The 16,079-nt window shown below is 45.6% G+C and overlaps 1 protein-coding gene across 1 annotated transcript; it reads left to right on the forward strand.

Moving 5' to 3' along the window:
- Positions 1–4,891: 4,891 nt before the first annotated feature.
- LOC308136713 (high-affinity choline transporter 1-like) lies at positions 4,892–15,823 on the forward strand (the record flags this gene model as incomplete). The annotated part of the gene is given in 10 exon segments (XM_080505175.1): positions 4,892–4,944; positions 5,031–5,086; positions 9,994–10,101; positions 10,186–10,341; positions 10,409–10,608; positions 10,688–10,831; positions 13,144–13,297; positions 14,362–14,579; positions 15,484–15,755; positions 15,757–15,823. Coding segments are annotated over 10 exon segments (1,428 nt in total).
- Positions 15,824–16,079: the final 256 nt, after the last annotated feature.

Consider the following 16,079-nt stretch of genomic DNA (forward strand, 5'->3'; position numbering starts at 1 on the left):
ACAGAGACTGGTTCTTACAGAAAGTGGGCGTGGCTTTGAGTTTTAATCAAATTGTTCAAAGAGCAATTCCAACTGAGCTCACCAGCCCACTTTGGTGAAAACATTAACTCAAGATGTGAACTTTTATCGTTTAGTGTTTCTCACATGCATTGGTTTTATTTCCCATTGCCCCTGAAGGCAACACACACACTCACCACCAGACCACAGGTGCACACACAATCATGTCCACACTCCACTTCCGGGTTAACTTCAGTGTGCGTTCCATAACGTAAGGTAACAATCCTGAAAATATCTCCACTTCTAGTGGCGGCGTTCTCCTCCTTTCCTGAAGGACTTCATGTTTCACTCCAGCAGTTCTGATCCATCTGGAGCTTTCTTTTCTTTTTAATTCCACATGGTGGAGGAGGAGGGTTTTTACATCATTTGGACATCAAAGCACACTAAAGTTTTTCAAAGACTTGTGATTGTTGTTTAGTTGATAAAAGGATTTGTATCAAAAGCTGCACCTGAAATGTGAACTGTGATGACTGTATAGAAAGTGCTCACCTTTACACCACAGGACCCCTTGGAAACTGGATTTGATCACAAAAAGTAACATGAGGTGAAGTCAGAGTTGATGATATTGTTTGTACAACTTCAGTGTGTGAGGAGAAGAAGAAGGAGTGAACGTACAGGACAGCTCCAATTCTGGGTTCAAACACTGAGGAGGACGTCTGTGTCTCTCAGTAAAATGATCAATAATATTATGCTGCAGTGTTTGGTTACATCATCAGAGAGCAGCAGAGTCCATCAATGTCTCATTACCTCCTGTGGATTCAGTTCAGATGAGAGAGGCACCTCATGGAGATCAAAGCAGATCAGTGTCTGTTGCCATGGAGACACTCTGTTCAGTGTTGTAGCTACCTGGCTTACCTAGTTATCATTGAGATGAGCTAATGGATATCAACGTTCAACTTTTTAAGAGCAGGCTCAAGACCCACCTTTTTAGCTTAGCTTTTAACTGATATTTATTTTTGCTAGGCCTATTTATTACTATTTATCAGCACCTTATAATTAATTAAATTGACATTTAATAGTTATTAATATTTATTTTGTATTTATGTATTTTACCTCCCGGTCTTATTTTCTATTATCCTATTATTCAATTTTACTTACGTACTTTTATTTATTTTAACAATTTTTATGCTCTTCCAGTTTCCTCTGGAGGAGCCCTCTGCCTCGGGAGCGGTGATTGGCTGTGGCTGCTGGGGTGCTGTCTTGTGGGTGTCTGGATGGAGGTGTGGTGTTGTCCGGGCACCCTGTGTCGGTGCCCTGTGGCTGCAGCCGAGGTGCCGCTCCCGATGCAGATGCTCCTTGGATGGTGTTCCCTTGCCTGGTTTATCTGCACCCAGCCTTATCTTAGCCTTTTGTCCATAGTCTCCACTGTTTTACCTTGAGTGTGTATTGCGTGCTTGTGTGGTGCGTCTCTGGGGAGGTGGGTGGGGGGAGTGTGAATGCGACAATGTGCCTGTATATTTGGAAGGAGGTGGGTGTGACAGAATGTTTTTAAATCTGTAAAGCACTTTGTGTTACATGACATGTATGAAAAGCGCTATACAAATAAATGTCTTCTTCTTCTTCATGCTACTGAATCTAACTAATGTGAAACAAATGTGACTTTTGTTAAGATTCTGCTCACCGTTTCTGAAATAAAAAAATTTTAATAAAAACTCAGAAAAACATTCTCATTCAAAGTGGATGGGAGTTTGATGAAAAACACAAAAAATGGCTCCAAATGTAAAAACTTCAATGTTGCAGTATCTGTCCTCTATTATGGAGACGATACGAGTCGGCAGCAAGAGACAAGTGTTAGAAGGTCTGGCAGGAGGATTCTCTCACACAAAGTCAAAGCCTCTTTTGACATTTAACACAAAGGATCATGGTGGACGACATGCTAGCTCATTCATATAGCATACATTAGCATGTTTGGTGGTTCACATAGCACCTCTTAGCAAAGTGAAAGTTGGATTTTTTTTTTTTCAAATTGAAGTGAATTGATCTTCCTTACAGAGAAATGGAAGATTTCAATGAAGAAGGAGTAACACAGCCACTATTCCCACAAAACCCTCCTCCACGGGGGTGGAGCAAGTCTCCAACCTATCAGGAGCAGAACTGATGGCAGTGTGTCATTACTGCTGATTTGAGGAACTAAATCCATCCAAACCTCTGAAAGTGGCAGTGGTGGGATTTGAACCCCCTCCTCCTGAGAGACTGGAGCCTTAATCCAGCGCCTTGGACCGCTCGGCCACACTGCCTGCATCTACCCAAATATCACAAAGTGTGAATTGAAATCCACCTCCTCCACCAGGTGGAGGAGTTCAAGTATCTTGGGGTCTTGTTCACGAGTGGGGGAAAGATGGAGCGTGAGATCGACAGGCGGATCGGTGCAGCGTCTGCAGTTATGTGGACGTTGTATCGGTCCGTCGTGGTGAAGAAGGAGCTGAGCCAAAAAGCGAAGCTCTCGATTTACTGGTCGATCTTCGTTCCTACTGTTGGGACCATTATGTCCTCATATGGATCACTATTTATGTTTTGGTTGGCTATCGATAATGATTAATAATTATCAAAGATAGTTATTAATAATGTTGAAATTTAATCTGATCTGTATCAGAACCTCGGAGCTCCACCTGTCGTAACAGGAAATGATAGTCAATTCAGTTCTATCAGTCTCATAAGATATACTAAACAGTTAATCAGGAATTTGAATTAATAGTTAAATTAATTACAATTACCAGAATTAACAGTAAAGCTTGAAGGATTTTGGAGTTCTTGACACAGAAGAGTCGACATTTAATGTGCACATTAATAAAACAGCAAGTATGATTCCAAACATTATATTTATTAACAATGAAAACGAATAAAACACAGATTCTAACTACCTATATACAGCTTGGTGTGTGTAGGTGCATGTGTGTGTGTGGAGAGAGAAAGAGAGAGAGAGAGTTGGAGGGAGTGTGTGTGTGTGAGACATGTGATGGAACTACAAAACAAGATGGCGGATCACAAGAAACTACATTCCAAATGGAGGTTGTCAGAGAACAGGAGGTCTGTCCTTTACAGCTCGGCCATGTGCTGATAGCAAAAGAACAATAGAAGCTAGCCGTAGCATCTGCTTCCTGTGTGTCTCTGCTAAAGGACCATTTCTAGAATGAGTTTATGTGACTGCGATTTGTCTTGTAAAACGTCAGGAGTTGTCAGATGGTGTTCAGTTACTGTGTGATGTTGTCTTTGATGTGATGTGTGTAGGATTGTGAGTTAACTAGTTAGTAAAGCAAAGATTAGCATGCAGACCCTGTGTCTGTGGCAGAGCTAACGTTGGTTTACAAGTTGATAACTGCTCCTAATATCATTATCTATAGAACTCAATCACTGTAACAGAACCAACACATCTTCATGAAAGTTAAACAGTTCTATCATAGCATCAGGTTTAACTAATCTCAGGTAATGCCCAGTTGTTACCACTTCCTTGGAAGAGTTCGGTTGTTGTCCTGCTGGAGGGAAGCTGGTGTCTTCTCCTGTAGTTAGCACCTCCTGCTAACTGTGGTTTGCTGGTTCTGCAGGCTGAGGAGAAGAAGATGGAGTTGATGTTTCAGGAGTCCTTCTTACAGCTCCTGGTTGTTCCTTTGTTCAGACTGAGGAGCTGGTCGCTCAGGTCTGTGATGGTTTTCCTGCTTGTTCAGGAAAAACACAAAGAAGTTCTGTGAGGGTCCCTGGTCCCGTCCTGGAGGAACCGGTTGGTTTCCCTGGAGAGCAGACTCTGGGTGCTGGTCTCTGGATCAGGGGAAGGTCTGACCCTCCTGGTTGGGTCAGCAGAAGAGTTAAGGAGTGGAGGCCTCTGGTTGCCGGCCTCTCGTGTTAGCTGTGTGCTAACACTGGATGAGCTGCTCTGCAGCAACCCACCTCCTTGGAGTTTGCTTTGCAAGAGTCTCTGAGTGGAGGCTGGCTGAAACCTTTTGTCCACGTGTGACTTCAGAGGTGTCAAAGCCTGAGAGCTTCAACCAATCAGTGACTGGCTGATTGCATGGGGGAAGCGTCTTATGAGCAGAAAGGGGGGGAGGAAGGTCCTGGAGAATGTCCCCCCTTCCCCACTCTAGGTGTGAAAGGCCATCACATTCCTGGGTCAGAATTCATGTCATGACTGCGTCTCATGACAAATGAATATTGTCTCTCCCCAGAAATGAACAAACTTTCTGTGGTCCTGCAGATCCCAACATCCCCCCTGTGTCTTCAGAAGCAGACTCGATGTGTGATTCTGAGGACACACACGTTCAGTCCACAGAAGAGAAATTTCATTCATCAGTTCATCAGTTCATTCATGTGGTAACATCTGGACATTTGGTAACCAACTGGGCATTGTTGGTACTATCTATCTCTGCTATGCAAGAGTAGTACAAAACAATCCTTCAGGTTATGGAACAAAATTCAGATAAACCACAATGACACTGGCATGATGTGAAATAACTAACTTGTTTCCCGCTAGGTGTTAGTGAGACACAGGGTTGTTAGTTAGAATGGGTTAAGGTGAGAAGGAGAAGAGGTGTCACCTTGATGACAGCTGCATGGAAATACATGTACATGACTCTGTGTAAGTCATAATGAGTCCTAACTAGTGTTTCAAACTAGCTATGTGTCTGACAAGGTTGTGCACAAAATATAATCCAGTGTACTTGTTAAGTGGACAGTGGTGTTTTGAGTCCAATCAGGAGTTAGGCTTACCAAGTTAATAGCAGGGTGTCTTGCTATTACTGTTTAGGGACGGAGTTTCTGCTGCTGCTGACAACTCAAGTCTGCCTAACTGCAGGAAGCAAGGTGGCTACATTGGATTAGCATTTGTGTTGATGTCAGTGCAGGGATGGACTATGAGCGAGCCCTGGAGCGTCTGTGGTTTGCTCGGGGCTCCGGGCGGTAACGCTCCTGGTTGTGGGAGACAGAGAGACGGTCGGAGGCGTTGTCCCTGTCTGAGAAGTCCTGACTGTGCCTGGAACTGTCAGAACTGTCAGAGTGGGCGTCGCTGTCAGACCGGTCACTGTGCACGTCTTGGTTTTGAGTCAGAATCTCCCAGTATGGTCTTCTGCAGCTTCTGTTCTGAGCATGACCATCTCTAGGCAGCTGTGGGATGCAGCGGTTACGCTTCTGGGTTCCCTGCTGTCTTTTCACACCCCCCCTCGACCTGTTGTGAGAGGGGTGTGGGGGAGAACATCTGTTTGACACTGTAGGATTGGAACTGGCAGGTTCAGATGGTTTTGCGATGATTTTGGAAGTGACAGCAGTTTCCCAGACTGCTTGTGTGATCTTCCTGAGCTCATGCATGGATGGAATACCTTTAAGTGTCATGAGTGCAACGTGAACACGTATGGAAGGGTGCAGGTTACGCAAGAACATGGATTTGAACTTTGGGTTCTCTTCCAAGCCCGGTGCGTTTCTACCCTGAAAGTACGTGTGTCTCAAACGTTGATAAAAATCCCTGGGATTTTCAAGACGTGAATGTTTAATTTGGAGAGCTGCAACTATACAGTCCGTTTCGTCAACGGCAGAAGAAAATTCTTCAGTCATCGCTTGGCGAAGCTGAGTGTAGTTGTCTTGCACACTGGGAGGTTGTGTTTGGATAAACTGATGGACCGCTCGTGAGCTGGTTTTCTGCAAAAAGAAAATCCTTTCCCTGTCGGTGGCGTGTGGAAGATCAACTAGATGAGTGTCTAACTCTCTCAAATAATCCTCAACATGTTGATCAGAGTTGTCTGGGTCAAATATTGGCATGTCTTCTGCTAAAAATGTCAGCTCTTTAAAGCGAGGGAACTTGGATTTCCTCTCTGATAAAGGCAGGACTAAATTAGCATTTGAAAAGGTATGGCTTGGCTCACATACCTCAGGTCTGGGAGGTGTGTCGGGGGGAGCTGTGAAGCAGCTGACCCCCCTTCTCCTGTTGACCTGGGAGTCACAAGATGGATGAGAGGGACTTGGATCAGAGAATCTGGAAGATAATCTTACTGTCTCCTCAAAATCTGAGTCGGAAAACTGGGAAGTCAAGTCATTGCTGACTCTGTCTGTTAACAGACAGGTCACAGGTGACTGGAGTCCCAAAGACATTGACTCGGTTGGGACAGATTTCACCGTCTGTGGGGATCCCTGCTCCTCTTCCACAGAGGAGGAATCTGAAAAACCAGAGTCACATTGGCTGGAAGATCTGACTGGGGTTAGATTCTCTGATCTATGCCTGAACAGTTCTTCTCTTTGTGAGCAGAGTTCTGACTCTGCTGCGTGTAGATCTTTTAAGTAGTGTAATGCTTTTCTACTCGCCGCTCCAGCTTCATGGAGGAGAGAAGCATTTTGCACTTTTAAAAGTTCTACTTCCTTTTCTAAGTCTGCTTTAATTTTACAGGCGAGGGTGGTTTGCCGATGCAAGATTAGAAGCAAACATCTCAACAATGAACCATGGGATGCAGTCTGTGCATTACCAGAACCATTAATTAGAGAGATTATCTCTTCATTGCATTCAACCAGACTCAATCTGCCAATGAGTTCCGTGAAACCAGGTTTCAAGCTTTTTGCAATTGAAGCGATCAACTCGTCCAAATTATTGATTTCCATTGTTTCAAAAGGGATGATGATGATGAGGCTAAGATTAAGTTATTGTTTGAAAACTTAAATGTGTGTTTATGGAGTTGTCTAGCAGACACCATAAAATGTTCCTGTGGTTAGCCTGATCAAAGGATTGTTCTTCTCTGTGTGGGAGGGGGACTCCCTGTGGAGAGAGAGCTTCACACACACAGATAAGATCAGGTAGGAATTTACGATTGTAAATGCATACCAGGGTTAAAACATACACTAACTAAAATGCATGGCAGTATCAGTTAGGAAAAGTTTTAACTTTAACTCAAGCTGGAATTTGGGAATAACAGCAAGGTAAAAACTTCACATTGTTTTGGTCACTGTGGCTAAAATGCTCTTATGCTGATATGCGTTGGCAGTATCAGCTGATTCTCACTCACTCTTCAAGTATCACACGGCCGGTGGCACTGGTGGGATAAGTTTAAGGACAATAGAATCACCAACTTTGCTTCTAGTTGCATTGAATGGGTGTCATTCGAATGCTAATGTTTCACTGCAGGGCAGTGACTTGGAAACGTCAGCTGGAGCAGCAACTCCAGTGTAACTCAAAGGACTTATTTACTCACACACTGTCTCTCAATTTTGATTCAGTTGTGAATAAAATAATTTTCACCACATCGTACTTTTGTGAGTACGGCTGGATGTCTACTGCGGTAGCAGGAAGACAATGGTGGATGTGAAAGCTTTGGGAGATTTCACACCGGAATCAGAGATTTTTTGGTTTGTACCAAAGTGTACGCTGATATTAATATTGCACAAATATGAATGAAAGTCGACTTTGCTATGCCCTCACACAGGCTGCACCATTATGTTGGGACCATTATGTCCTCATATGGATCACTATTTATGTTTGGCTGGCTATCGATAATGATTAATAATTATCAAAGATAGTTATTAATAATGTTGAAATTTAATCTGATCTGTATCAGAACCTCGGAGCTCCACCTGTCTAAACAGGAAATGATAGCCAATTCAGTTCTATCAGTCTCATAAGATATACTAAACAGTTAATCAGGAATTTGAATTAATAGTTAAATTAATTACAATTACCAGAATTAACAGTAAAGCTTTAAGGATTTGGGAGTTCTTGACACAGAAGAGGTCGACATTTCATTCTCCTTTGTGCTCATTAATAAAACAGCAAGTATGATTCCAAACATTATATTTATTAACAATGAAAACGAATAAAACACAGATTCTAACTACCTATATACAGCTTTGTGTGTGTAGGTGTGTGTGTGTGTGGAGAGAGAAAGAGAGAGAGAGAGGTGGCGGGAGTGTGTGTGTGTGAGACGTGTGATGGAACTACAAAACAAGATGGCGGATCACAATAAACTACATTCCAAATGGAGGTTGTCAGAGAACAGGAGGTCTGTCCTTTACAGCTCGGCCATGTGCTGATAGCAAAAGAACAATAGAAGCTAGCCGTAGCATCTGCTTCTGTGTGTCTCTGCTAAAGGACCATTTCTAGAATGAGTTGATGTGACTGCGATTTGTCTTGTAAAACGTCAGGAGTTGTCAGATGGTGTTCAGTTACTGTGTGATGTTGTCTTTGATGTGATATGTGTAGGATTGTGAGTTAACAAGTTAGTAAAACAGATTAGCATGCAGACCCTGTGTCTGTGGCAGAGCTAACGTTGGTTTACAGGTTGATAACTGCTCCTAATATCATTATCATCAGAACGCGATCACTGTAACAGAATCAACACATCTTCATAAAGTTAAACAGTTCTATCATAGCATCAGGTTTAACTAATCTCAGGTAATGCCCAGTTGTTCCCACTTCCTTGAAGGAGTTCAGTTGTTGTCGTGCTGGAGGGAAGCTGGTGTCTTCTCCTGTAGTTAGCACCTCCTGCTAACTGTGGTTGCTGGTTCTGCAGGCTGAGGAGAAGAAGATGGAGTTGATGTTTCAGGAGTCCTTCTTTGTAGCTCCTGGTTGTTCCTTTGTTCAGACTGAGGAGCTGGTCGCTCAGGTCTGTGATGGTTTCCCTGCTTGTTCAGGAAAAACACAACGAAGTTCTGTGAGGGTCCCTGGTCCCGTCCTGGAGAAACCGGTTGGTTTCCCTGGAGAGCAGACTCTGGGTGCTGGTCTCTGGATCAGGGGAAGGTCTGACCCTCGTGGTGGGTCAGTAGAAGAGTTAAGGAGTGGAGGCCTCTGGTTGCCGGCCTCTCGTGTTAGCTGTGTGCTAACACTGGATGAGCTGCTCTGCAGCAACCCACCTCCTTGGAGTTTGCTTTGCAAGAGTCTCCGAGTGGAGGCTGGGTGAAAGCCTTTTGTCCACGTGTGACTTCAGAGGTGTCGAAGCCTGAGAGCTTCAACCAATCAGTGACTGGCTGATTGCATGGGGGGAGAGTCTTGAGCAGAAAGGGGGGGAGGAAGGTCCTGGAGAATGTCCCCCCCTTCTCCATTCTAGGTGTGAAAGGCCATCACATTCCTGGGTCAGAATTCATGTCATGACTGCGTCTCATGACAAATGAATATTGTCTCTCCCCAGAAATGAACAAACTTTCTGTGGTCCTGCAGATCCCAACACTACCCTCACCTATGGTCATGAACTATGGGTCATGACCGAAAGAACGAGATCCCGGATACAAGCGGCTGAAATGAGCTTCCTCCGTAGGGTGGCTGGGCGTACCCTTAGAGATAGGGTGAGGAGCTCAGTCACCCTTAGAGATAGGGTGAGGAGCTCAGTCACCCTTAGAGATAGGGTGAGGAGCTCAGTCACCCTTAGAGATAGGGGGAGGAGCTCAGTCACCAGGGAGGAGCTCAGAGTAGAGCCACTGCTCCTCCACATCCAGAGGAGCCAGCTGAGGTGGCTCGGGCACCTGTTTCGGACGCCCCCCGGACGCCTCCCTAGGGAGGTATTCCGGGCATGTCTCTCTGGTAGGAGGCCTCGGGGCAGACCCAGGACACCTGGAGGGACTATGTCTCTCTATGGCCTGGGAACACCTTGGGGTGCCACCGGAAGAGCTGGAGGAAGTGTCTGGGGCGAGGGAAGTCTGGGCAACTCTGCTCAGACTGCTGCGTCCGCGACCCGGCCTGGATAAGCCCCGGATAAGCGACAGAAAATGGATGGATGGACTGACATTTAATGACTTAATGGTGTATTTATTTATTTAATTTTGGCACATTCAGTCCTCCATAGAGTGGAACAAAATTTGGCACATTCAGTCCTCCATAGAGTGGAACAAAAAGTCGTTGAGCATCCATTCCAGAAGTCCAATGTTACGTAACTATGACTGCAGACTAAATACAGAGTTTATTAAAAAAGAAAGAACACTGCCACAGACCTTTTGTGTGTTCACTTTCACGGCCCATGTCCGTTGGCGTTTCAGCGACTTGAGTTGGCGGAGGCCTGATCGTTTGCGCCACTGAGATGAAGTACACGCCTTCCATGGGACTTACCTGGATGTTAATCATGCTCTCAGCATACGGCTGCTCTTTCATCCTCGGTAAGAGTCTGGATTACATCTGACAGACGACAAGAAGTGCACCTGCTTGCTGAGACAACACACGATAGTCTGCTTGGTTCACAGCCGATTTGGTGTTTGCCAAGCCGATGAGGGAGCAGAAGTATGTCACCATGCTGGACCCTGTGGAGAGGAGATACGGGAAGTTCCCCGCGGCTGGAATGAGTCTGGCGTCACTCGCCCTGGACGTGAGCTGGGTGGCGTCGACTCTGATCAGCTTGGGTGAGGAGGAAGTCACACTGTCACACTGTGTTTTTGTTTACTCTGTGAGCTGTTCACCTGGCTTTAGAAAATAAAATCAAGCGTCATATCAATATGGAGAAATGGCCGTACCTGACAGGAGGAACCATGTGTGTGGTCCTGGATGTGTCCTTCTCCGTCTGCATCTGTATCTCTGCTACCGTGGCTGTGGTCCACACCCTGCTGGGAGGCCTCTACTCGGTGGCCTACACTGATGTCATACAACTCATCCTCATCTTCATCAGCTTGGTAAAGGCTGCTGTCGTCTGATATTGGCGGAGGGATTTGAGGACGTCTCCATCATTCACTTCCTTCTCTGTCTCTGCAGGTCGTCTGCGTTCCGTTCATCATGACGAACCCTCACTGCCTGAACATCGTCGACACTCTGAACAACAACACGCTGCATGCCCCGTGTATCGGTGCGCTGGAGTGGAGAAGAGCCTGGCTGATGCTCGATTACTTTTTACTGTGGGTAGGATGAAGCGCGGATCTCATAGTGTCCCGGTCTCACGTAGGAAGACAAGATTTCTGAAGCTAACGCGTGAACCTCCGCGTCGCCTTTTCTCTACTGACGCAGCTCGATGTCGCCAGAACGTCGGCCTCTGCTGATAAACTCACAGAAATTAATCATTTGCATCAGCTGAGGTCTTTCTTTTTTGCACGCCGTCAGCACGCCGTTAGCACGACGTTGGCACGCTTTTAGCACGCCGTTGGCACGCTGTTAGCACACTGTTAGCACGCCGTTAGGCCGCTGTTAGCACGCTGTTAGCCCACTGTTAGCACGCCGTTAGCATGCTGTTAGCACCCCAGGCCATTAGTGGTGACGTCATTGCGTGACTTGATGACGCAACACTTTCGTACTGGACAGTGTGTAGCATCTACCTATTATCTTCTACCTTATGTTGGTTACGGCAGTATTTAGTTTGAAAATGTTAGAATATTAGTACATAAAGTTGCCATATTCATGCTTAATTTGAGCCTTATTTCTTCTGTTCTTATTTGGCAGCGCCACTCAGGCGCTGTTTATTGTCCTTGACTAATCATGTGCTCTGAGCCTTGGTAGGAGCACTCTGACCGAGACTGATAAACAGGAACACTGCGACTTCCCCGTAGCCACCTCGGTGGTGATCTACGTGGAGAGGATGCCCTGAGATTGTGCTTATTTTTGATAACTGCCAAGCGCAACAACTTGTCTATTTATATGATGCATATCCTGTAAACCCTCCCATCTGTTAATCGAAATAAAAAGCAAGGAGAAACGGATGGATGACCTCTGCAGCAAAACATGCAGGGATAGTGACAATAGATCAGGATACGGGAGCTGATGATTACTTTAAAATTACCACAGAAATTTCTGGAGATGAAAACAACTGGTTGTTAATGGTAGAACAAGCAGCAAAAACTTCACAAGATCCAGACAAAGGATCATGCTTAGTTTGTATGGTAGCTAGACCCTTACTTAGAATAGTTCCGGCTCCAGTAAACTCGACTTGTGTAATCGACCTGATGCAAGAAACCAACCCTAACGCGACCTGCAAACACCTAGACAAAACCTTTCCACTCACAACCATGACAAAGCTCAAGCCACTCTTTCATAACACCGTAGCACCTCAGAACTTCACCTGCATAAACATCACGAGCACAAACCCTAAACATTTCCTTGGAAGCCTAAACGACTCCTGGTGCTTTGAAACAGTTCAAGCTCCAGCCAAATTCACATCATTAGCGCGAGCAGATGTGTGGTGGTGGTGTGGCCCAAACAAAATCTCTGATGGCCTTCCTAAGCGAGCTCAAGGATTGTGTGCACTCATAACTTTGATCATTCCAGTAGACGTTCTTCCCCTGGATGTAACCCAAATTTCTGAGAAATTATTGCAGACCGATGTTTACAGGACGGTGATGGCGAGACGACAGAAAAGAAGCTGGACTCACTCTGTGTGGTTGTTGTTGCATCCCATGTGTCCGCGCACTCCTTACTCGCCTTATTAACCCTGCTATCTCTCCCATGAAGCAGGATATGGCGCAGGCTTATCCTTTGTTGGGGAATGCTGATCATGACTCTGAAACTGACGAGGATGATGATTTTCCGTCTTTGCCCGACCTATTCCCAGACCCTGGAGATTACGAGTAACAGTAAAACATTAGAACTCTGAGTGTAAATGTTTGTGTTCTTGCAAAAATGATCTTGCAGCTGAAAATCAATAAAGAAGTGGCTGGTTACAAGTGATGTGAGAATGTAAGCACAAATATGATAAACAGGAGGGAAATGTGAGAATATTAGTACATAAAGTTACCATATTCATGCTTAATTTCAGTCTTATTTCTTCTGTTCTTATTTGGCAGCGCCACTCAGGTGCTATTTATTGTCCTTGACTAATCATGTGTTCTGAGCCTTGGTAGAAGCACTTTGACCGAGACTGATAAACAGGAACACTGCGTCTTCCCCGTACTGCCACCTCGGTGGTGATCTACGCGTAGAGGATGCCCTGAGATTGTGCTTATTTTTGATAACTGCCAAGCGTTATCAAACTTGTCTATTTCTATGATGCATATCCTGCAAACCCTCCCATCTGTTAATCAAAATAAAAAGCAAGGAGAAACGGCAGAAGCTCAGAGCGGTTCAGAGTGGTGGTTTGAGCACACTTTGTCCGTTCTCCTCGCGAGCAAAACAAATGCACCCTTGTTGTCTTGTTCTTTCTTGCAGATTTAATAAATGTCTATAGCCTGAACCTGACAGAAAAATATTGGTATATTGGATGTTTGTGTTTACGTTTTGCTCTGCAGACACTGGGCAGTCTGGGATACCAGGCCTTCCACCAGAGAATCCTGTCTTCTACCTCTTCGGCCACCGCCAAGTTCACCTGCCTCGCTTCTGCTGTTTTGTTCCTTATGTTTGGAATCCCCATGATTCTCCTCGGAGCAGCCGCCTCGTCCACAGGTGATCCCCGCCTCTTACAAACTGACCGAAAGTGAAATTTAATGCTTTTGCCAACATGTCGTCATTCGTTAGCCTACTGTATGGTTCAATTTCCACACGATCAAACTCTATCCCCCAAATTCTGAGTCAGCAAAAAAACATGGTGTCATCAGCATAATGGTGATATTTATGGTAATGTACTGTATTTGTTCAAATGAAAATCACTTAAACTGATTGAACTCTTCATTCTTCTTCCGGCTCTCAGCGAAGGCGGACGCTTTTCTCTTGTCTCCTCTCCCGCTCGCCCTCCCCGCTTGCTGTCTCGGTCCTGTACTGTCCTGTGTCTGATCTATCAAGAGAATCTCTTCAGACCCGCATCCGAATTTAACCGGAACCATGGAATTGATCAGCTGGTCTCTCAATGCGATCGACCAATTTTTTACAACACGAAGATCGGGCAAAGGAGAGCCCGCATGTCCCGATGGGACGTTTGCAGCCGGATACATGCTGGATTCCTGGAGGTTCCTGGGGTTCCTGGAGGTTCCTGGAGGTCCCTGTGTTTGGCCATCCTTTCCATCGAGGATGTGGAGGACCTCTACATATTAGGATTCATGATAGCAGGTATGCTGATGATTGGAGCTGGCGGCTTTCTGATCTATCGCAAAGTTGAGAAGACGCGGGCAGCTGCATTGGGAAGGCTGCCCATCGTCACTGAAGGACTGTGCCGAGCTTTGAACGCTCAGACTCAGATGATAAACGAACTCAAGAGCGTGCAGGTCACGATTCTTGAATGTTTACGTGAAATTGGATCGATCTTGGAGGATATTCGAACTCGGTTGGGAAGCTAAAATTCTTGCCACAATTGGAGCAGCAGTGGAGACCAGAGACACTCAAGGTTGACGGATAAAGCTGACGCGCCTGAACGAAAACAAAGATAATCAACATTTGGCTCCCAGACACACAGCTGCCAAGGCTGTGTTTTGTCTTCAACTCTCCTGGATGAGTGTGTGGAATTAAGCCTGTACAATGACAAATAAATCTGATTCTGATTCTGATCCTTTCATTCTCCTGTTTCTGTCCTTCAGACTGGAACATGACCTCCTATGGTTCTCCGTCTCCATACGACCGTGGGGAAGCAGCTCTGGTCCTGCCCATCGCCCTGCAGCACCTCACCCCGACCTCCGTCTCCATCATCGGTATCGGATGTGTGGCTGCAGCCGTCATGTCGTCAGCTGACTCTGCTTTGCTTTCTGCTGCTTCAGTTTTCACCAACAACATCTACAAGAACCTCCTGAGACCAAAGGTGAGCAATGCGTCACCTTGTTGCTGGACGGAGTTCCGAGAACGGCGATGACATTTCAATGAATGAGGGATCAGGGCCCAGTTTCCACAGCTATGATTTTAAGTGGAAACGCAAAACCTGTGCTGCATTCTGGAGGTCCGTCTACGTAGCGGTGCTTGGAACCACTGAAAAATGCAACTTTCTGAAAACGGCTCCCAAGGTGGAACTTTTTGACAACGCTGTGACTCGGTTGTTGTTTAAAAAAGCAAAAACGACGCTTTCTGGAAACATTCGGGTTCAGATGGTGGTGGAAGTGCTGCTCCTGGTGCAGGTCACCATGTCGGGAGTAACCAGTAATTCTGCACATGCTCAGTAGAACCAATCAGAACAAAGTTTCCTCTTTGGTGTCATGACTCCCAGTCCTTTTTCTCCTGGACTGGATAGTTTTATTTTGACAGTCACCATAATAACAATCCGACTTGGTGGTTTTATTTTGACAGTCACCATAGTAACAATCCGACTTGGTGGTTTTATTTTGACAGTCACCATAGTAACAATCCAACTTAGTGGTTTTATTTTGACAGTCACCATAGTAACAATCCGACTTGGTGGTTTTATTTTGACAGTCACCATACTAACAATCCGACTTGGTGGTTTTATTTTGACAGTCACCATAGTAACAATCCGACTTGGTGGTTTTATTTTGACAGTCACCATAGAAACAATCCAACTTGGTGGTCTGTCCACTAGAATGTCCATGTTCAACACACTCAACAGCACCAACTAGTGGCCTGGCATGCTAACGACATCATCTTCAGGCTTTCAGCTGTTTCTTTGTCGACATTTAAATGTGAAGCTTTTCTGATATAACAATGTAAAAATGATGCCTCAGCAATCTCTCCTTCCTCTCCACCTCCTCCCTCAGGCATCAGACAGAGAGACTCTGTGGGTGAAACAAATATCCAACGGTTACGGAGCCGTCACTGGCTTTTCAGTGGGACTGATGGTAATACTCCTGAGTGGAGACCCGTCACTGGGACTGCCCGTCACCCTCCGTCTCCCAGGATGCACTCTGGAGGACGGCGTCTACGTCCAGTATGCTCCGGTCAAGACCATCGCCACATTGGCCACCGTCGTCTCCATCCTGCTGTTCTCCTACCTGACGTCTGAGCTCTTCAACAACAACCTGCTTCCAGAGGTGGGACGTGTTCAAAGTGAAAGTCCAGCAGGTGGCGCCGCAGAAGACCAGGACGACTAGAAAGTAAACAGTAACTCCTACCGTTTCGAGGTCACAGAACCAATGATGAAGGAGTGAAGGATGAACACGCTATCGTGGTTCCAGGCAGCGAGTCGTCCAGCCCTCATTTGGACGGACAAGTTTCAGATCAACTATCAGATGTGTTGCTGAAAGCCTCTAAATTATGTCACAACCTCCATCACTACTCGCCACCTTCTAATTTCACTTAAATTCATCTTTTTCTCCTAAATATAGTGAATTATTTCCTCCAGTTCACGACTCTG

The sequence above is a fragment of the Blennius ocellaris genome, assembly GCF_963422515.1.
Source record: "Blennius ocellaris genome assembly, chromosome: 2".
NCBI classification, from domain to species: Eukaryota; Metazoa; Chordata; class Actinopteri; order Blenniiformes; family Blenniidae; genus Blennius; species Blennius ocellaris.